The sequence below is a fragment of the Symsagittifera roscoffensis genome, chromosome 8, assembly GCF_963678635.1.
Source record: "Symsagittifera roscoffensis chromosome 8, txSymRosc1.1, whole genome shotgun sequence".
NCBI classification, from domain to species: domain Eukaryota; kingdom Metazoa; phylum Xenacoelomorpha; order Acoela; family Convolutidae; genus Symsagittifera; species Symsagittifera roscoffensis.
Genome location: NC_087069.1, coordinates 21,437,344 through 21,461,745, shown reverse-complemented (window position 1 = coordinate 21,461,745; position 24,402 = coordinate 21,437,344). Strand labels below are relative to the sequence as shown.

At 34.8% G+C, this 24,402-nt stretch overlaps 1 protein-coding gene across 1 annotated transcript in view; it reads left to right on the top strand.

Annotated features, from left to right (window-relative positions):
* The window catches only part of LOC134852903 (uncharacterized), a 46,048-nt gene extending 38,854 nt beyond the window's left edge, over positions 1–7,194 (top strand). Inside the window, exons 7-9 of the mRNA XM_063868760.1 lie at positions 5,282–5,375; positions 5,874–6,012; positions 6,498–7,194. Coding sequence (XP_063724830.1) covers positions 5,282–5,375; positions 5,874–6,012; positions 6,498–6,635 — 371 coding nt within the window. The 3' untranslated portion in view covers positions 6,636–7,194. The remainder of the gene's footprint in view (positions 1–5,281; positions 5,376–5,873; positions 6,013–6,497) is intronic.
* Positions 7,195–24,402: the final 17,208 nt, after the last annotated feature.

Here is a 24,402-nt window from a genome sequence, read left to right as displayed (position 1 = left end):
GTCATTTCGTTTCACTACTCTTCTTAGCCGGTCCATCCAGGTACCTTCCGACACTAGTTCTGCGAGGAGACTTTTGTCAAATAATTTAACGAGTGAAAGTGGGTTATCTGACTCCATTAACTGTTCCCCCCGTTTGTACTCAGATTTTCGTAAATTGTGTCTTGTTTTCTGTGGTGTGATTACACAAGTCTCCGTTCCTGAACTGTAATCCCGGTCGTCACTATCCAGAGTTAAATCGACTTCGACGATTTGTCCCACTTCTGCTTCGTCTCCGGAAGTGGACAGACCTGGTGATTTCGGGTTTTGTATCCCCGAGATAGCCTCTAACTCCATCCTAGTCCTGTGAAACGTTGTTGTCACTTCTTCTCTCAAGGTATTGTTGTTATTCCTCTCTTGGATCCTGACCATCTTTTTCTCTTTTCCGCTATTTTTCAATTCGTCTGATTGCATTTTTCTCGATTTCTGATTTAAGAATCTTCTGGTTTTTTCTAACGACTGAACCGACTGTATCCGCTGACGATTTTGAGATATAATGATTTTTGGATTTTCGCGCTTTTCTCGTTGAAATGAACGCGAATCTTCATTTCTTTCGTTCCGGTCGTGCTTTGTCCATTTTGGACCGTTTTGGTTGCTATAGCAACGGGTAGATGACGTGTTCTTAATCGACATATTTTGATCAATTCTAGAATATTCTAGAACGTTTTCGTTCCGGTCGAGCCTATCCTGATCATTTAATCGACTGTTTAAACAGTCGAGAGCTTTATGGAAACTTTCGATTGATGTAACTACGAATTTTTCATCTAATACTGACTCCGGCCAGGGTTCCCCCTTCGGGTTTCGAGAAAGATAATCTACTATACCCATATCTTTTCCTGGTAAATGAACAACCTTAAATTGGTAAGGTAATAGTCTGTCTACCCATCTAATTAATCTAGATTGGTACGTTTTATTTGATTTATTTTCATCCAAAGCAGAGACCAGCGCTTTGTGATCTCTAGCGATTACGAATTCCTTGCCTAATAAATAGTGTTTAAATCGATCAACCGACCATACAATTGCAAGCAGTTCAAGCTCATTTGTGGAATATTTTTTTTCTTGTGTGTTTAGGTACCTGGAAGCGAATGCGATTGGTATCCACTCCCCCTCAGCGTTTTGTTGTTCTAGCGATGCGCCCAGCCCACTATGACTGGCATCACATTTCACCCTAGTGTCTAAACTGGGGTCATAATAATGAATTTTTGTTATATTGGCAACCGCTGTTTTTATTGACTCGAATATTTCCGAATGTTCTTCTTTCCATTCGAATTTTTTTACTTGAATTTTTACACTTTTGAGTTTCTTTTTCTCATTTTCTTCGCGTAATAGTGGTCTCAATTTTTCTGTTAGCGTAGCCGCATTTGGGATGAACTTGGCCAGATGATTTATACTACCTAGAAATGATCTAAGTTGTTTCAGTGATGTTGGCGGGCTAAGTTTTAGGATCGCTTCTGTTTTTGTGATTTTAGGAGAGATTCCATCCTCCGATAACTTATGCCCCAACCAATTCACTTCCTGTTGAAAAAATTCACATTTCGACAGTTTTAGTGCCAAATTCTCTTTATCTAGCTTTTTTAGGACATTCATAATCAATTCTTCATGTTCTTGTTCACTCCCTTTTGATACAATAAGTATATCATCAAGAAAATAGAACGTGTTTTCCGCATGATTTAATGTTCTGTCCATCGCTTTTTGAAACTCTGCTGGCATGTCTGCCAAACCATAAAATCCTGTTAGGAATCTGCATGTACCAGTGGCTTGCCCACCTATGATGTTGAAATTGCATTGTCTCGCTGTCTCTGCAGTCAACTTTAGTTGACTGTACGCGTACTTCAAATCTAGTACTGAGAAAAACAGTTTACCGTTTGTGTTCGCTGTGACAATTTGGCTAATACCGTCTATCAATTCGTCCACATTTGGCATTTGATATTTGTTTTTAAACAATTGTCTATTGATGGGTTTGGCGTCTAGCGCCAACTTTATGGAATCATCTTTTTTCACTGTTATTACAATAGGTGCTATAAAACAATCACTAGTGCATTTGTCTAATCGTTCTATATGCCCTTCTTTTAACAGTTTTTCCATTTCCTCGTACACTTTCTCTTGTATGTGTATCGGAATGCGTCTCCCCTTTTCTTGTAAAGGGCAGAGTGGGTATTTAAACTTTGTGCTAACCACATGGCTTTTTGAGCACCCTTGACGATCGAAAAAATTCTTAAATTTACTGTAAAATTTGTTTTTCCAACCTTCTGACTGTTCGCACAGTAAGACATCAAACCTCGTCTTTTCTTTTGGTGCCAACTTCTGTGTTGTGTGTATTCCCACTTTGCTCTGTAAATCCAGCCCCAAAATACACCGTGTGCGTCTTTCTGTGATTAAGAACGATGCTCCCACCACTTCCTACCCCGCCGAACGGATGTTCGTGGTGATTGCACCCAGTATGTTAATCGGCTGCTTGTTGTAGTCTACAAATTTTGTAGTCAAATTGAGATTCTCCCGTGGAATAAACTTGGTATTTTTCGAAGATTCTAGAATCATCTTTGCAGTCGCCCAGTTCAAGAAAGATACTGGACTACCCGTATCGATGGTCATATTTATGATCTGATGATCGATTCTTACCAGAGCCTTTAGTGACCTTATTTGTTTCGATCGAGTATTTCTTCTGATGTCAACCTTCTGTACATCCTTTCTGTGCTTGTCGGTTTCTTTGTTTTTATTCGATTGCCGTTTTATATATTCATCAATTTCTTCCAGCGAAGATAGTTCTGATTCGATCGACATAATTTCGAATTCCTCACACAATTCGAATGACTGAATCAGATTACACTCTTCATCTGAGCTTGATGATTTTTCTACAATCTCATTCACTTGTTGTGATTTACACATTTTAGCGAAATGGTTCGGTTTAGATAATTCTTACATGTTTTACCCATGGCCGGGCATTTCTTCAGATGTCCTTCTCCGAATATTCGACCACATCGGGTACACGTCTTTGAATCTGCAAAACTTCTCCCCTCCTTTCTGTCTTCAAATTTCTTTCTATACCCACTGTTTGCTTGTCTTCTTCCGCTAGCATTTTTGTTACCGATACTCATTATGGGTTCTTGTTTTATCTTCGCTGCCCCATTTACCTGAACTGTACTTGCAGTTGTTGCGTTAGTTTTCTGAAACGCCTGTGTTGTCTGTTTACTTTGTTCAAACTTTAACGCTCTTTTCAGTACTTTTTCCGGTGAAAATGTTTCAAATGTCAATGTGTCTTGTAATACCACGTTCTTCATTTTCGAGATGAGTAGGTCCCGCACTAATTGATCCTCCAGTGTTCCTAGCTCAGCTTTTGCTGCTTGTGCAGTTAGTGCTGCATGAAATGCCTCGAGTGTTTCTCCAGTTTCTTGTGATCGATTGAATAGTTTATAACGTTCATATGTAACACTCTGTGATTTGTCAAATGACACTTTCGCCAAGGCCACCATCTCTCGAAATTCTAACTTTGACACTTCCACATGGGGGTTCTTTTGAACCAATTTCTTCTTACCTTCTGTACCCAACGCCAAGAATAGTCTCGAAGCGACACTTTTCTGTACCTCGTTGTAGTATACGTTGTGACCAACCTTTGGACCTCTAGCTCTTCTTTCTTCATTTTCCAGGTTAATTTTATCTCTAGCTAGTTGATCTCTGGCTTCTCTATCGGCAATCACCTGTGCATTTTCGTTTTCCCTTGGAGTTTCGGGTCTTGGTAACTGTTCTAACAGAACTTCTTTTGGTTCTTGCAACAAAAGATCCGGGTCCACGCCCTCCTTCACGGTCACTGCCAAAAAAAATTGATCTAGCCATATCCTAAAATTCCAGGGAGGGTTAGAGTTTGCGGTTGTCCAAAATACTGGAATCCCCATGTCCGTTCTGTTGTCTTGGGACAGGAATCCTGCTGGCTGCGCCATGTGATAGCTGTTGGATTAACTCAAGTATTTGTAAAACAGAATAAGTAAAACGTTTTAATTTAGACTGCTAAATTGTCTTATTTTAGATCTGAGATCATGCTTGTCTTTTCATGTCTCTCTCTCAACAGCAATGTCCTAACTGACTATTGCGTTTGGCCTGCATGAACGGCCTTGAATAATAATAACAATACATAACAGAATAATTAAGAGCACTATTCTCAGAGGTTACTGTGGCAGCAGTACTACACGGTACCACATCTTCAGACAAATTTCGACTTTTTAACTAGCCGTTTTTAAAGGAATTTTTTTATATTATTCGAAAGCTATTGTTTTCCTGAGCTTGAATTTGAAAAGATATTTTACCTGTGATCATTTTTCGTAAAATTATGGGCTTTAAAGATTGCCATTCTGGCCAATTTGGGACAATTAAATCGCGATAAATTTCGCGCTATTAACGCGTAAGCAATATTCAATCCGTCTTAGAAATCGTTCCGAATTGGTTCAAGGAAGCTTAAATGCCATAATTGATTTGTTAATAGGCGCAAAATTTATCACTTTGTACTTAATATGACGTGTGGGGGGATGATTTTACATAAAAGCTCAAATTTTTTCAAAAAATTTTTTTTAATTTTTTTTATTAAATTGAAATTTTTCTTCTTATTAATGCTCCATAGACTTTAAAAGGTAGTAGGAACTTTCAGGGCTTCGCCCTGATACGAGCAGTCTTGGTGTTCCGACTTTCGATACGAAAGTAACGAATATTTGTGCTCGGGGTGGGTTTTTTTTTCTTCAGACAAGTTTCGACTTTTTAACTAGCCATTTTTGACGGAATTTTTTATACCATTCGAAAGGTATTGTTGTCCTGAGCTCAAATTTGAAAACATATTTCACCTGTAATCATTTTTCGTAAAGTTATGGGGGTTTAAAGATTGCAATTTTGGCAAATTTGGGACAATTAACGCGCGATTTTTCGCGCTATTAACGCGTAAGCGGAGAGTTAATCCGTCTTAGAAATCGTTCCAAATTGGTTAAAAGAAGCTTATTTGCCATAATTGGTTTGTTACAAGGAGCGAAACCTATCTTTTTGTACTTTATATGGCGTGTGGGGGGAAGATTTTCATAAAAAAATTTCAAATTTTAGAAAAAAAAATTTCATTTTTTTTATTTCATTGAATTTTTTAATTTTATTACTGCTCCATAAACCTTAAAAGGCAGTCGGAACATTCAGGGCTTCGCCCTGATACGAGCAGTCTTGTTTCATTAAGAACCACTTAAAGTAGATTTCTCTTCGACTTCTGCCTTGTGTTTAGGTCTTCAGATGACGTTGCAGTGGGAGAGTGAGAGTTCCAAGTGCTTCGAGGCACATCACTTATACAGCAAACTGGACTCTGAGACCAGCTACAGGTATACTTGAAATTTGGGAAGGACCTTAACAGAAGCTTAAATTTGAGTTATTTTTAATATTTTTGGATGACACGAAGGAATCAAGCACCTTAATGAAGAGATTCACATTCTTTGCCTCACTTATTTTGCTCCACGTACTATATGCTATCTGGATGATATGCGATACGCTCTCGTCAACTCAGGGACACCAACTGTTTTTTGAGATGCCTGCCAACAATCAGAGCGAAGCAGGCCCACCACCAGACAACTCGAGGAGATTTTCACTTAAATTTAGTACTAAACAACGAAAGTTAGGAATAAATAATATCGAATAATATCTGAAAAAGCATACGTGTGAGTCAAGATGAACCAAATGCGCGAGAGGCCAAAACTGAGATTTTCCAACCTGCCACATTGCTTTCCAATAACAATCATATTTTATTTCCAATACTAAGGTCATACAACCAATTCGTCTAAAAAAACATCACTTGAGAGTAACCTTTTTCTTCTTTGTTTCAGATTGATGTTGTCGGAACAGGGCGTGGCCATCAAGAATGCAGCTGAGTTCGCGTGGAAGTGCAAAGAGATAGAGGAGCAGACAGTGGACGCCGCCCCTGCTATACCCCAATATGTGCTAGACCACATTAGGAAACTACAGGTATCGGTTTAGGCCAAGAGTACTTAACTGAAAAATTTGTTTTTACCGTGAGAAAAATACTATTCCTGCTAGCAAAATTTTACCAATTTTTTTTTTCAAATTAGTTATTGTGTTTAAAATTTTATGAGAAAACTGCGGTATAGTTTTACCTCAAAACTTTCTGAGGCCAGAAAAAAATACTGGGATTTAAAAACAGTTACAATTGCGGCGTCCAAGACGCATAGGGGAAAACTTCAGGGAAACACATTATTCTTACACAGTGGTTAACATTAGCAAACATATATTTTACAAACAAGCAACACGCCTGGGCTGTCCGATTTTTGTCGCAAATTAAGACGGTCGAACGAACACTATAGCCGAACAAAGTAGTCGAATCATGAATAAGCTGATGTTCAAACCATAGACGACAAATGTTTGGCAAATAACGTAATTAAATCCTACGGTAAATATGTAAATCTCGATAATCACATGAGATCATTTTACAGAACAGCAAACAAGTCACTGCTACGCCCTTCGAGTACAACAAAGCCCCGGCCCCGGCGGGGATCGAAGAGACGGTGGTGGGACTGCTGGGAGCCGCACCCGGGGGGAGAAAATTGAGTGCGGTGATACCTCCCATATAAGGAAAGAAGATAGCGTGACAGATATCAGGAAGAATAATAGTTTATCATCTGTTGATATGATTAATCGACCAATGCATGAAAAAATGTACAAAAAAGTCGGTCGAATCAAAGATTTATTTCCTAATTTCAAACTTGTGAGAAGCGAACTACTTATTTACTACAAATCCTCACAAAAATAATGCGCAGCTCTGTGGAAAAGATCTATAAATTGTTGGAATGGCCAAGTCGATGGAGCTCAGATAATCACTCTTTTACTTATGCATGTAAGTGAAAAGGCGTTCTTTGACCATTTTGTGCAGATTGTAAGTTTCCATAAGCTATTATTCCTTTCAGCAAAATTCAATTGTTTTTCATGAAATTTATTTGCCTTGCCATCAGCAGCATCACTGCTCATTAAATGGAACTCGAGCACTTTCAATTTTTTGTTGATGAGAATTATCACTTGTTGGTGGCAAGTCTTTTAATAAATTTTCTGCTTGGCAGCTTACGCTTGTTAAACATGATTTAACCATGTTCAAAAAATGAAATTTATACATATGTGGAATCAAATGGTTTTCTCGCAATCTCAACTTCTTTTTCTATCTGTCTTTTTTATTTATTTCAATTTAATTTAAAGAACACTCCTGGTTTTCACTCTTTACGCAAAATATTTGATTGCTTAGAAAAACGAAAAATTCAAAATGGTCTGTTATTATGTTCTATTTCAGATTTTACTTCCCAGGTCGAGGTCCGGGACATATGTCCAGACTTTCGTAATTTTAGGCATGTCCAGACTTTCGCCACTGAAACTGGTCATTTCCAGATTTTCGCGACCAAAATGATTCGTGGCGACTTTAGCGACCGATACGGAGATGGCGCGACCCATATTTGCCATTTCTATTTCCAGTCTTTCGCGACCGAAAAAATCAGCCGCGTATTTTGCGATCAAGAAATATCAGCCGCGTATTTTCCGAATCAGGAAACGGCGCAATCGACGCGACCAAACTCATGCAATTCCAGAATTTTGCGACCAAGTTTGAGACGGTGCGACTTTCGCGACGAAAGCAGAGACGGCGCGACTACTAAAAAACTTCTGTCCAGTTGGGAGATTTGACATTTATCTGAGATTTGCAAGGAGGGTAGCTTGTGTGATTATGACAGAAATACTCCTGCTTGAGATTCAATGAATGTGTTAAAGACTCTTGTATAGATCGTGATATTTTTTTGCTGGCAGTATCAATTCGTTTGTTCACGCTCCGACTTGATTTTTCGTGCTCTGACTTTAGATTTATAATTAAGGCCACACTGTTATTTTTTTTCAGTTATTGAATCTAAACGAAAATAAATAACCTGAGTTTTTTTATTTAAACGTCTGCAATCAATTTTTCACTTGATTGAGCAAATTCAAAACAAATTTTAAAAAGCTAAACACCAACACAATTCGCAAGAAGATTTTTCAATTTTTGACGGCTCTGACAGCCAATGTGGGCATCTCGATGAGCATAAAGTCTCGATGAGAATAATTGGTGAGGTTTACGCTGCGACCAGGTCGTCTCCCAACTTGCATATTAAAAAAAACTGATTGTTACGATTTAACTATAAGTTCAAATAAACCTCCCTCTTTTGAGTTCTTTGATTATCTGATAACATCCGAACTCCAATTATGAAGATTTTGTTTATATTTCCCGAAGACAGCGTGAGAAGTCATTTTTGTTTCATTTGAACAGTGCCCTGTGCGTTGAATTAAATGGACTTCCGTAAAAAGCTAATTTGACAGACAAGATTTGGCATTTTTCTGGTTCTAGTTTTGTTACATCTTTCTCTTCAAGTACGTTTCATATTCTGGCATATCACATCATATGAAAACAGACAGATTCGCAGAAATTATTTCATCAGGTTTTCTGCGAACTTCAGCAACAGTGAGTAATAGTCACAAGCTAAATATTTTCGCTAAACCAACAAAACAAGAGACGAAATCATCTAGAAAGAATAAAGTATCTGAGCGAAAACCAAAACCCAAAGAAGCAGAAAACGTACAAGTCGAGTATAATAATTTTAACAGAGATGCGAAGAAATTTTCAATATTCGAAGAAAAAAACATGGAAAGCAAAAAATGGAAAAGCAGCATCAATCAAAAGAAAAACATCGAAATTTAAGAAAGCAGGAAGCAAAAAATGGAAAAGCAGCACCAATCAAAAGAAAAACATCGAAATTTAAGAAAGCAGAAAACGCGCAAGCAGAAACTTTTTAGGCCAAAAAAATTCAAGCTGAATTTTAAAAAATCTCAAAAAAAATCAAGTTTATTGAAAATTATCAAGACCTCCTCACCTTCATGCAGAAAACACACACATAAAACAAAATTTCGCTCATAGAACGATGCAAAGTGAGGCCACTAAGCCGATATGATTTATGCAATACAAGTTTTACAAGTTTGATTATTGAAAACCTATGAGGGCTATTGAATTTTTTCGAATTGTCTCGTTGGAGTTCGACCAATTTCATTTAGTAACATCGAAATTAAAAAAAACGCATGATAAAAAAGCCGACATGAGCAAAGCCGAGCTAACTCAGTGGCGAAAGTCTTCAGGATATTTTTGACACTCATTAAAATTCATTTAGATTTCTTAGCGTTTACCAAAGGTAAATATCTAAGTAGTTCATAAACTCCAAATTTGCCTAATTCAGCTGTTATAGAGTTTAAGTTTGAGGATTCTGCGAACAAAGTTGCTTAGGGGAAAAAATTCTAGTACCCGGTGGCCATAACCCTGCTTATCGCAAGTGAAAACTAGAAGACTCAATCAACGAAACTTGAGACCATGGAGAAAACTGATGACAAAGCGGCAAAGCAAAACCCGGCAAATTAGAACCCGACTAGTCAACTTTTGTTCTGAAAAAACTCAATTTCAGACAATGAAAAAAATGTTCCGGCCAGTGCTCGAACGCCTGGCAGTAAGTTTCAAAGGCAAGTGCGTTTCCTGCAGAACCAGAGCGATGGGGCCTGGAGTTATAGTAATGAAGCAACATCAATGTCAATTCCAAATGTGTAAGAAAAGTTGTTTACAAGAAAAAAGGCTAGTGCCCGATTACAAGACACTTGATCTCGCAAGTTTAAGTATAACATATTACTTTAAAGAATCAAAGAACACATTCATTTATCTTAAAAAATCATACAACACAAAAAAATTTTAAAAATAGGTCGCAACAAAACAAACTATAAGCAGACAATTCATAAGCCGTTCATTTTTTGATTTTTTTTTACTATTTTAGCTGTTATTAGCTATTTCTGAAGACAACAGGTGCTGATTGGATTCGAGTGAACTCGCTTAGCTAACTTTTTTAGAAATTAACTGTAGCCGATATCGTAAAAAAGGAATTAGTTTTTTTTCTGAAAAAGTAACCTGAAAAATTATTTGAAATAAGTCAAAAAAACAACCAACACAATCATAAAAAAGTTCTTACCATTGTCTCGGATGATGCTCGTAAGCAACCCTAACACTCATCATGTATCAATGACCGGATGGCAACAAATGTGACAAAAGTTGGATCAAACATCAATAAGATTAGATGAAAAAAAAATACTGACTAAATTGATCTAGAGATAGTTTTTTTAATTGAGCAGTTTAGCTTGTAAAATATAAGAGAAACGGAAACACATCCAATTAGAGATATACTTGCAATGTAAGAAATATGCGCATTTAAATAGATAAGACAAATGATTCAACTGATTTTGTTAGGCTACTTGATAACCCGAAAAGGTCTATACTCCAATTAGATAACGCTTGCAAATCGCAAGCGTAAAAGTCTAATATAGAATACTAGACTAGAATACTTTTTTTTCTACAATACGTCAAGTTGAATTTCTGGAACTGTATTAACATCTTTTTGTTGAGTTTTGCGAATTTAAAAAATTCGAAGAACGCGAAATGGCTTCAAAATTTTTTTACTTGGGTTTGGCACAGAAGATTTATATAAATGTATCATTACCAGTCGGTCAGCAAACCGAACAATACCTTACTTCTTCGTACTTTAAGCAAAAAAAAACAAAAGAAACTAAACTAAACTAAGGGTACAGGACTGAACAAACTAACGTTAGAAGACTCTGGAGTTAGATTGCTCGCAAAGTATCGACAACTATTGGACGAGGCCGTGAATTGAAATTTAAGAAACAAAAGATTTAAAATGATTCACTATGCAGTTGAAACGTATGAACAAACTAAAAATTGACTGAGCTATTTTTAATTTAAGCGAGAAGTTGATTGTGACGGAATACATCCAAAAAATATAACTAAATTGTACAAAAAAAATTGTGTTGAAAATATACATCATGCGGTAAATTGATATGTTTTTTTCTGTAATTAAACAATTTTTCGACAATTGATTGTTTTTAAACGCCGCGGATGAGTTAGGAGATCTATTGTATTGGGTAACCAAGAGAATGTTTAGAAATGTACACTTTATCTACAGTAACAAAAATATAACGCTCACCAAAACTTTTATTCAACGAACTATAACTTCCTGCGTAAAATGCACAAAAAACTTAATTTTCTTATCATTGTCTTACCAGGTTACAGAAACCTTGTATCTAAAAACGTTACAGAATCTATACCCTATCTTTATACAAACGAATATCTATAGCATATCTTATAAACAGTAGAGGCATTCTATATCTTAAAACATTGGAATCTTAATACATGAAAGCGCTGAGAACCTGACACTTACCATCTCAAAAATCGTATTTTAATACATGGGATACCTATAACCAATCTTAATACATGGGAAATCTATTCTCTATCTTAATACTTACGGTGATGACCAGTTACTCTATAGTCCAACTTGATCTATCGTAGGTTTTCACCCCTTCTCCCCAAACTGTCTAGCTCCAACATATACTACTTTTTTCATCACTTTGGGAACCCTTAGATGCGCTAAATATTACAGGAATTGCCTTTAACTTAATGGTATGCGGTAAAAAAAACTCTTTTCGATTAATTATAGCTCTCTATAGCGCTTTTCCCGTGATAAAGTCTTTTAGGGTTATAACAAAATCAATTGCTAAAGTAAATCAATTAAGCTAAGCATTTTTGTATCTGGTCACAACACATCCAAATCAAAACTTATCATTTTTGAGCTACTTTTTTATGCAATTTTCCTGCAAGAATAGAGACCATAATTTGAAAAGTTGCCCATATTTGTCGCACTCTATACCCCTTTGCTTCATTGTGGAAGCCAGCAATTTCTTGAGTTTTGCACGTTCCTGTCTATTTCTTTTTTGCCTTATCCACATCAGAAAATCAGTTAAAAACAGCTGTAGGTTAAATTTAAGATCATAATCATCCCAAATCAATGGAAAAAGTTTGCAGTCGACAGTAAAACGTTCATCCGTTTCTTGAAGAGCTCTAGAAAAAGTAAAACATAGATGTAAGAAACCTAGTGGATAGCCTACTTCTTCCATTTGATTCATCATAGCCAGAAAATTTGATTTAATTGCACCATCATCGATAAGTTTTACGGCTGCGACCAAGTCGTCTCCCAACTTGCATATTGAAAAAATTGCTTTTTCCGATTTAACTATAAGTTCAAATAAATATCCTTCTTCTGAGTTTTCTGATTGGCTGATAACATCTGAACTCCAATTATGAAGCTCCTGTTTAGCTTTCTCGAAGCAAGCGTGAGAAGACATTTTTGTTTCATTTGAATCGTGCCCTGTGCGCTGAATAAAATGGCCTTTCGTGTAGTGCAAGTATGACAGACAAAAACTTGATTTGTCTGGTTCTAGTTTTATTTCATATTCCTCCTCAAGAATCTTCATATTCGTCCTCAAATTAATTGGATTGGGGTCAATCTGAATGATAAAACACTGGCAAATCACAGCATGCGAAAAGAGACTGATTCGCAGAAACAAATTTCTCAGGTTTTCTGCGAACTTCAGCAACAGTGAGTGATAATCACAAGCGAAGTGTTCAACTGCTAATAAGTTCAACAAAGCGTTTAACAAGTATTCAGCTGAGGGCGGATGGTTGATAAAAGGTTCTTTCGAAATGTCTGGATAATATTGTAAAAGTTCGCCAAAATCAAACCTAAGAAATTCTCGGATAACTCCAGAACTTAAAGAATATGATATTTCAACTGGCTCGTCACCATTGAAAATTTCGTGTAGAGCCTTTCGCGTGATTTGCATTAGTTTTGAAAAGGACGCAATACAAAAAGCGTACTTCAATTTCCTACAAACTTCTGAGTTTGTCTTGAGAACATACTCTTGTATGTAAGGGTGCAGGTGGTACTTTTTTTTAATTCGGTTATACTCAATCAAACTTAGGTCGGCACATTGTTCAATAAAATCTTCTCCAAAGCTCTGCTCCCCTGATGCTTTCGTGTACATAGTAAACATGGACTTCAAGGTTGCTTCTTCTATGAATTTAGGGAAAATGCTAGCACATTGCAGTACAAGGAGTAAGCCAGCTTCTTTCTGTAGCGAATCAAATGACCATTTCAGAGCAGCGTCTATTGCTTGCTTGTAATTCTTGTTTTCTTTGAACGCCGGAATATCATCAACAGTTATAGGTTTTTTGTTCTTTGCAGTAAGACGCGAAGTATAAAGCTTCATTATCAATGGAATACCGTACGAGGCCTTCGCTACGTGGCTTAAGACAGATTTTGTAAAGTCGTTTTTTACAGCTTCGGTCTTTTCACGAAACCATTTCAAGGCTATTTCACTTGATATCGGTTTTAAAGCAACCACTTTTTTTGAGATCGTATTTGGGTATAACGACCAATTGCGGGAGGTACAAACGAACTTGACGTTTCCCTTTGATGAAGAAAGCCGAGTTATTACATTTTCCAGAGCTGTTCTAGCTTCCAGCGTGTCAAAATTATCGATGTTATCCAAAATAAGCCAAATTTTTGTTTCTTCTGGAATGCTGTTGATATAGTTTTTAAGAACTGAAAACGCATCATCTGAATTCTGGATTTCTTTTTCGATATCGCTCATGCATTTTCCAATCGATCTGCAAATTTTATCTTCTAGTTTTAACCCAAACTCATTGTTGATTTCAAAATCCTTCATTATTACAAACAAACAGACGTTCAAAGGTTGTTTGGTTTGCTCTTTTGCAAATGTCAAAGCCAGAGAGCTCTTGCCGATTCCGCCTGGACCAGTAATCAAAACCAGGGGCGATGACTCAAAGGCTTTTGCTAGAAGATCCACATCCTGTTCTCTTCCCACGATGTCTTCAATATCGTGAATATTACTTGACAAATTGAAATCTGGAAAATTTTTTCTGTTTTCAACCAATCTTTTCAAGCTTTCAAGTTCAGCAAACCCCGAATAGTTTTTTTGGAAAAACTCTATTTCACCTATAAGATTATCTTTTTTTGCTTTGCATTCTTGAGCTGACAAAGAGCCTGTTACTTGATGAGCCGCGGTGTTTCTGAGATCTCGAACTTTTTGAATGGCGACATCTTGTGACCAATCGGGTAAAAACTCGTCGAGTAGAGATGTCAGAACAGATGCGTCGCAGTTATCAAGGGATGGTAACATACCCTTTTTGATGTGTGAGTGGTTTTTTCTCACAAACTTTATCGTTTCTGTTTCAGAACTAAATGATTCCCATGTTTTGTTGCTATCTAGAAGAAATTGTTGAGTAATGCACTGTGCAATGGAATCAGCCACGAGTTTGGTAAGGTCTCGTAGGTTATGATATCTCTTAGTTCCGACTGTTAATGCTCCGTCAACAGGCATTGACCACGCCATTAGTTGAAGTATAATTTTAGAACGCGATCAGTTCAGATTTTGAATTTGGTATAAAAATGGTCTATACTTTGTTTTATGATATTGATCAATTGCGAGTTTGACGTAATTTGTGATAGTGAGTCTGAGCTGCAATTGGAAGAAAATTACCATGGTATCAGATCATGTGATTTTAATTTTTGTCATTCGCGTTTGATGAAGGCTGTAGCAAAACGAAGAACTATTTTTTAAATACTATTTTTACTCTGAGACTTGCATATCAAATTTAAATGCTTGATAAATTTTAATGATGTTTTGGCATTGCAAAGTTTGAATTGTTATTTGCTAGTTTTTTTAACGTGTACTTTGATATGCAAATCTCAGAGTGAAAACAGTATTTAAAAATAGTTCTTCGTTTTGGTACGGCATTCAACAAACGCAAATGACAAAAATTAAAATCACATGATCTGATACCATGGTAATTTTCTTCCAATTGCAGTTTAGAATCACCATCACTAATTACGTCAAACCCGCAAGTGAATGCATTATTAATTCAGTTTCAGTACCAAACATAGTTACTTGGAACCTGATCTAAACTATATTTTATGATTGGATAAATTAAATGTTTTACCAATGTAAAGTATTTAATATTAACCAATCATGATCCATCTAACTAACAACCCACTTATTTGTAAGTGCTGAAGTTACTTGTAATTTCAGCACCAGAGAGATTTGAATTAAACTTAGAAATTAGTTGGACTCTCCCGAGCACTTCAGCAGCCGCAATAAACCAGTATACCCTAGATCTATTGAGCCTAGCAGAGACTAGTTAAACAACCTGAGACTAGATAGTATAAGAGTAAGATTAGGATCGGTATTAGACTAAGAAGTTGCACGAATCTATCCGGCCGAAAATAAGATAGCGTGACGAGCAGACGGTGTACCCTATCCGAAATTACTCTATGAGTTACACTTCGGTCCTAACTCATCTGGTGCGACCATAAGTCTCGAACAAGACCTTACTAGATTAGAATTAACCAAAAATAGATTAGAAATTAGACAAAAACATTTACAAAATGTTATACGACAATAATTTAATTGAAATGTCTCTCCGACTCAATAGATCAGAGCCAATATTTCGAACCATAATAGAACTACCCGGAATTGGAAGAAGACATCGAACCAAAGACGACATACGACAAAGTAGAAACTTGCCGTATAGTTATATGATAGTTCGGCAAAAGCCAGAACAAACTTTTATATTTCGAATACTACTTGCAATGAATTTAGATTTCCATTTGCAAACATAAAACCTTGAAGTTATTCTTCAAAATCATTTCAGGCGCTAAACAAAATTAATATTATACAATAACGATTGATAAAAAGATCTAAGATCGTTTTCCTAACTCTGCAGTATTATACAAAACATGTTTGGAAAATATTTATTGAAAATCAAAACAAAAATTAGTAGCATGACAATAAATGGTTAGTAATCATAAATCATCTTGTTGTTCCAGCTTCATCACCTAAAACATAACAGCAATCATCAACTCACTAATATCATCAAAACACTAAATCTTTCCTTTACACACATTTAAAATTTTATTAAAACTTAAAGTCACTTAATTTTAAAACCAGATCATCAAGGCTTATCCTTGGATCTTAAATCATTTTCTACTTAATTAAATTTCAAATTTGATCATCAAGGCTTATCCTTGGATCAAACAGAACAACTTTGTTCTCCCCCACCCACTTAATAAGTGTCTAACGACCTCAAACGTCGATTCACTACCCAACCCTTTCTAAAAACCCAGGACTAATAGAAATTTTTACACAAAACTAATCATTCAAATTAGGATAAACAGTGAAGAACTTCGGTTATTCATCCTTCACTTGACCCCCCCTCTTACCAGACCCAGGATAAATCTTAGACTTAGTAAGTTTAAAATAGTATCTAACGAACTACTCGCGTTCTAATTATACCTGAACCTTGTGGATCGATTTACTATTCTCCAACCCTTGAACACAATCACTACCCCTAAGTAAGATTAAGTAAGTTAACACCTTAACTTATACTAGTCACGAGAAAGTAAAAATCATTCTTCGGAATCGATATACTTTTCTCTCCAACCCTGAACAAAAGACCCAGGTTAAGCTAACCAAAAAATCGTAAGAACTAACAGTTTAAGAAAATAGAAATCATTTAACAACCTTTGCATCCGTCATCCTAAACCTTATGTCATTTAAAAACCTAGGAAATAAACAAACAATCATTTTACACAATTGTGAAATAGATAACAAAAAATACGACCTTGTAATCACACCTCATACACAAACAGTTGGATACATTCGAACAAAACGACAAACACTAAAGAGAAAAATAATAACTAAACAAAGACAAATAACACGAAAAAGATTTTCAAAAAATCGAAACGCATTTTCAGAATCAGAAACCAACAGTTTAGACGAACTTTACAAACTAAAAGAATCAATAGATAAAAATTGCCCACAACACGATCAATTATATTTTTCTGACTCAGAAACAACTTCAAATTCATCACAAAGAGGAAAAAGAAGAATAAAAAAACAGTATAAACACAAACCAGTACATTTATACAATTGGAATCAACCAATTCGACACATTAATAATTACATATTAACAGTCATCGAACGAAAAAATGAGTTCAACGCACACCCCAGGTGACGAAACTCCAGATGATGATGAAATCTTTCCTTTTATAGTAGACGCAGATACTGATAGAGGACAACACATATTTTGTCAAAATTTACTCGTAAATTTATTTGAACCCGGAATCAGTCCATGTAAAACAGAGTTCCCCGATGTAAAAATCAAAAGACAAATCATAGATCACTATCTAAAAGATATATGCAACATAACACAACAGTATGGAATCTACTCTATAGAATTCACTTCCCCAAACCATAATAATAGAATATATACTATTCAAACAGACGATCTTGATTTAGAATTTTCAAAAGTTTTTTCAGAATATATAAAAAGCATCCAATACCATAACTCACAAAGAGCAAACTCCATTTTCACCAATGAAGTTTTCGCAATAATATATAGTTATATTTCGATATTAGAAAATGAACTCCCATTAACAAATGTCTCACCGACAGAAACATCCAAACATTTAAGAGTACGACATGAAATTACACTACTCTCTAGTTATTTAAACATCATTAAAGAAAATTTCACGAAAGATGACGTTTCACAACATACCAAACACGATTTACAAAAAATTTTGGCATGGTTCATAATAGATTATTTCACACACAATATTGATTTAATTGCACAAGCAAGAAAAAATTTTAGACCCCAAAATTCGAACGATGATACCGCTATCACAGAACAATCAGATTATGTTTGGGACCCCGAATGGTCTCATCCCGCATTTATAAGCTTTCCACAATCAATCTCAAGTCAAGCAATAGGTACAATATCTTACATAAGAGATTATGTAAGAGTAATACCATTAACAATTGATGCAACACCATTAAACTATAATACATTTTTACCCGATACACAAAATAATAGTTTAAACTCTACAGTCATACACAACGAAAACCTCAATGGAACTAGGAATCTTACTCAACAAGATATCCAGACACCATCACACTTCATAAATGAAGAAATTGTACACACAACAACTACACAACAAAGTATTTCACCAAAACGCCCAAATTTAACAACACCAAGAAATACAAATCCTTCACAAACACAGGTAACCTTACAATCAACCGTTAAACCTTCGGTTGCCCCTAAATATTCACATATGGATTACCAAACATACAGACCCATGACAATACCATCAAAAACACGCAAAGCATTCACTAGAAACAACTTTGCAGACCATAATTATAATTATACACATCCATCAAAAACAAATTATCAACCACAAAGGAATTTTAACCAATATACAAAACCTCGAAACTGGGATAACCCAACAGCCCAATATAATTCCAAAAATTTTCAACCAAATCCTCCACAGGATCGCAGTGAAAATTACCCATTTTTTCAACAGAATAAAAATAAAAAACAAACATCTTATCAAATGGATTATTTATCCTCAGATGACGATTTTTTACAACCAGATATATTTGCAACAAATACTCAAGAATATCGTAGACAAGGAATACAGAAAACACGTACAAATCATAGAAATTTTTCTCCACAATCAATAGATGCACAACATCAACAACCAATTCAACAACAAAATCCAATTAATACACAATCTTTTCAACCAATTCAACAACAAAATCCAATGACTGCACACTCGTATCAAGCATCACAAATGCAAAATGAAATACCACTCCCATATTATCTCCAACAACATGAAATAACAAGAAACCAACTTTCAAATTTTTCTCAAATGCCAAATGCAGCAGAATCACTACAAATGACAATGAATCCATACCTAATGGGTGGATCATCAATAACATCAAACAAACCTTTAATGGTTTTCACAGGAACAGACCCTGAATACTCTGTAGAAGATTATTTAAATGCAGTAACAGCAAACCTGATTTTAAACATTGGACCTGAACCAATTAATACGCCACTACATCAAAACTGGATACATCGACGCACAGCGTTAATACAAACAACCTTAGATGGCGCAGCCCAAAAATGGTTTTCAGTACTACCTCAAGAAATAAAATCAAACTGGAAAAGATTTACACAAGAATTTTCAAAAATGTTTGACTCCGAAAGAAACAAACAACAACAAAGAGTTTTATGTAATGAAATTCGTAGATTACCAAACGAAACCATCAAGCAAATAGCAGTACGAATTGAAACACTAGTTCGAAAAGCATATTCACTAAATACACATGACTATAAAAACACAAAAATGACAGAAATCTTAATGATGACCTTAACACCACAATTAAGGAAAATAGCAATAAAAAAGAGAGCATCCCATCCTTCTTCAATTCGAGAACCCGATTTAGATTTTCGAAAACTAGTAGACAAATTAGAACAAGCAGAAATCACGATGAAACTAGAAGAAACGGAAAATCTGAAATTACAATACGTTAACAAAATTGAAACGACTTCCACTAATATTAATAATATACAGGAATCAGAAACAGACCTCGTTGAAAAAATCACTGAAATACTCAATATTTACGAAAAGAACCCGAACTTTAAAGGCAAACCATCTTTCAAAAAATGGTGTAATTATTGCCGACGATACGGACATAGTATTTCCGAATGTAGACAAAAACAGCAAGATAGTCAAAATAAACCTCAAAAATACAAAGAACCAAATAAATCATTCTATCAATACATGAAAAAAGATCAAAATCTACCGAACAAAACAGTCCACAGCAACAACAGTTCAGGAAAACCACTACCGAACAATACAAATTATACAAGAAATCAATCACCATATAACTCAAGTTATAGAGGAAGATCACCAGAACGAAGAAACACGTATAATCCATCACAAAATCACTACAATAGACCAAATAGTAGAAATAACTACTCCAGATCAAATTCAAATACACAACGATTTGTTTCTAGATCTAATTCCCAATCAAGAAATAACTACTATCCAAACAACCAATCACGAAATTCATCATACAATAGGAATAGAAACTACTCCTATAATAGAAATAGAAGTTATTCAAACAACCGAAACCAGAATTACCCGAATAATCGATCAAGAAATAACTCATATAATAGATCGAACTATAACAGACCAAACAATAATTACCAAAACAGATCGCGAAATAATTCACAAAATCGACACCCAAGTTATAATAATCGTTATAGAAAATATTCCCAATCACCACATAGGAATAATAATAACTATAATAATTCTAATAATCGTCAGAGAAGCAGTACACCTAAACATCAAAGACAAATCAATCAAGTACAAGCTAACCCAGAAACAACATCAGACCCTCCAGGTATTGATAACACAGTAACTGATACGTTACAACTCAATCAAATAAACTGTACATCATCAGATTCAGAAAGTGATACTGAAAACACTCTTGCTATCAATATGATAAAAGTCGAAAATGACTATGAATCTGTCATATATGAACAACCCTTTCCATCACATATATATGAAAATCAATCAGAATTTCTTCAAAATAATTACACTACACCCATAAATTCCACACCAACGACGCAAGAAACAAACGAGATAAACACTACAAATCAAACCAATAGAAATACCAAAACAAAATGCTTGAATACAAACCACATTTATCAAAATATACAAAAAGAACAACCCAAAGAAAAAATTTGGACAATACCATTTCTCTTAGAAAGCCCAAGAAATAAAGAATTTCAACCACCAGACCTTGAAATAGATTTTTTAATTGATTCAGGAGCAGAATCAAACATTATAAACATTCCCACATGGAATGAAATAAAAACTTTACATCCAAAGCTAACACCTCTTGAAACCTCCAGTAAGCTAGCAACAGCACAAGGATCAACATTGATAAACTACGGAAAAATCCAATTATTTCTCCTCCCTACCAGAACAATGGAGCAAAGCAAAATTTTAAATAAGCCATTTAAACAAATATTTCATATCACTGATATTAAATATAATATCATTGGAATACCATTTATTTCGAAGTATATACCAACAATTAACATACTAAATAGTAAAATATTAATCAAAGATAAATATACAAAAACAAAAGAAACATCCTTAACATTTTTTCAAAGATTAAATAAACAACCACCATTCTTTTCAAAATTTTATCCGATATTTAACCAACAAAGAAAACACCTGAAACCACTATCAGGAAACATCTATAATTTTTCAATCAAACAAGTTCACCAATATGATAAAGAACAAAACAAACAAAAATTTTATATGTCAGATTTTGAATTCAAACCTATTCATAAATTTTTCAAAATCACAATCTCTTCAATAAAATATTTGAAAAATTCGAATTCCGATATCATTTCCTTACATGTCTATAATAATACACCTTACCAAGTAACATTACCTTTAGGACTTTTAGGATATTGTGAAACCAACGCTACAATATCACCAATACACGAAAAAGCCTATCGCGTAAATAATATACTCCAATTACTAGATATTTGCCAATCTACAATTCTTAATGAAGAATTATCTATAAATAATATAATAAGTAACGAAAACAGAAATACGGATTATTTCACAAAAACTCCATATTTCAAACCTACATTCAACATAAGTAACTACACAGCAGACCAACAGAAATTTTTAACAATGTTTAATTTCCAACATTCACAAATAACACAAGACGAATTCGAAAAATTAGCCAAACAGCTAATTAAATATTCATCAGTCTATGCAACATCAAAATTCGATGTTGGCAAAATCAGTTCATCACTACATCTCCCATTAAAACCAGACGCAGTTTTCAAAAAACAGAGAGCAAGTAAAGTACCAATTCACTTACATGATAAAGTAAACAGATTACTCGATATTTTAGAACAATACAACATTATATCACCGGTTAATAAAGAAGAACAACCAAAAGGCAACACATTCATCAACCCCGTTATCATTCTAGCTAAAGGAGAATCATTAAAAATCGTTCTCGACGCTAGATACCTCAATTCACTCATAGATGAATCAAAATGTAATTGGCCCATTGAACCAATACAAGTTATCTTAACAAAAATAAACGGCAAATACTTTACAACCGCCGATATGAATAGTGCATACAATCAAATGCCACTAGATGAACAATCACGACGTTTAACACAATTTGTTATCGGAAACCAACAATATGAATTCAACCGCTTATTCTATGGAATATCCATAGGACCAGCAGCATTTTCAGCTTTTATGAGCAAAATTTTTAGACCACTAATACTCAAGAAAAACGTAATCACCTATCTAGACGATGTTTTTATGCAATCACAAACAAAAGACGAAATGTTCCATGTTTTAGAAAAATATCACCAAATACTTCAGAACGAAAATCTGAAGGCCGCCCCCGATAAATCACACTTCTTTTTGACAAGAGTTAAATTCTTAGGACATAACATAGAAAGAAAAACAATCACTCCACTGAAATCACGCATTGACGCTATTCAAAAACTTCAACCACCAACAAATAAAAAGAAAATCCAAGAATTCCTTGGAATGTTAAACTTTTTAAGTAAATATGTTTATAAAATGCAATTATATTTACGACCATTTTATAACATCCTTAGACAACAAAATAATTTTGAATGGAATACAGAACATCAAGCACGATTCGAAGAAATAAAGAAACTTTTAACTGAACAAATTTCAAACACAATTCCAGACCCTGATCAACCATTTTATGCAATGTGCGATGCTTCGAACTTTGGCATCGGTGCAGCACTATTACAATCACATAATGGTACAAACAAAATGAACCTTATATCAGCAAACTCCCGATTATTCACTCAAGCAGAGCTACGACTCTCAACCCTAATGAGAGAATGTACAGCCATAATCTATACACTTACAGAATATGAATTTCTGATACTTGGATCAAAACATCCCACAGTTTTATTCACAGACCACAAACCAATCATTTTTCTTTTCACACAAAAATCTAATCCAAACCACCGAGTTTACAGATTTCAACTAATTCTAATGAAATTTCCAAACTTACATATAGTTTGGACTGCAGGAAAAAATCTTGCATTACCAGACACCTTAAGTCGAAATACACCACCTGAATTACTTACACGAAAAACAACAGTTGAAATACCCAAAAACATAAAATTCTACCTTGCAGAAAACGAAACATCACCCCGATTGGAATGCAAATATGCAGTAAAAACTGATATTGAACAATCACAAATAAATAATTTACAACATTTCCCACTTTATTTAGATTGTCAAAATAATCATTATGAAGTTGATTTACTTGGAACATCAACTTTCAAACCAATCCCATATTCTCAATGGATAAAAAATAACACCCAACAAAAACGAACAAAACAACACCCACCTAAAAAAGGCCATTTTCCACTAATTGAAAAAGAAAATTTAACTGATAAAATAAATTTATCAGGACCACAAACAAATGATTCAAAATACACAATAAATCAAGTTTTTGACCTTCACGACCCACTTGATACAATACCCTTATCTAAATTCGAAATTGAAAACATTTTTCTCCCCCCAACAGATACGATTACAATTTCAACACTGAAACAATATCAAAATCTTGACCCAATAATTCGACAACTGAAATCATGGCACAAATATAAAACTAAACCTATCAAAGCAGATTCAACCATTCTAGGAAACAAAACACTCCTCCGATACTTTCGCAAATTTAACAACACAACAATTAACGAAAAAACAGACCTTTTAGAGTATAACCTAAATGAATCTACAGTTCCCTGTCTCCCTATAAGTATGATTCTTATAGCTTTTAATATTTCACATACACAAAATATTAAAGGACACTCTGGATCAGAAAAAACATATTCAAATTTTATACAAAATTTTTACTTCCCAAATGCACCAATTTGGATAAAAGTACTATGCAATGATTGTATAGTATGTCAGCTAAATAAACCTTACCCAAATCAAAAACAAATAGCACAGAAACAAGATTTTAAAGGACAAAGTTTGTACTTTAATCACCGTATCTCATTTGATACTAAAGGCCCAATTTCACCCTCATCAGAAGGAAATTCCTACATTATGGTAATTGTTGACGCATTTACACATTATGTAGCACTTAACCCAGTACCACATTGTAACGCTTATTACGCATATACAACACTCTATGAACACTGGATAGCAAAATTCGGACTACCAGAAATTTTAGTCACAGACAATGGTACAGAATTCATAAATAATGAAATAATAACACTATGTCATTTATACAACATTAAACACAAACCACGTACATCTCATGCACCTTGGACAAACGGCTTAGTCGAAGGTATGAACCGTTCACTACAAGAATATCTTAGATGTATCATCAACGGAAATGATACAAAATATACCGAATGGTCAGCAGATGTAAAATTATTTCCCTTAGCATATAATTCACAAATTACGACAACTTTAGGAA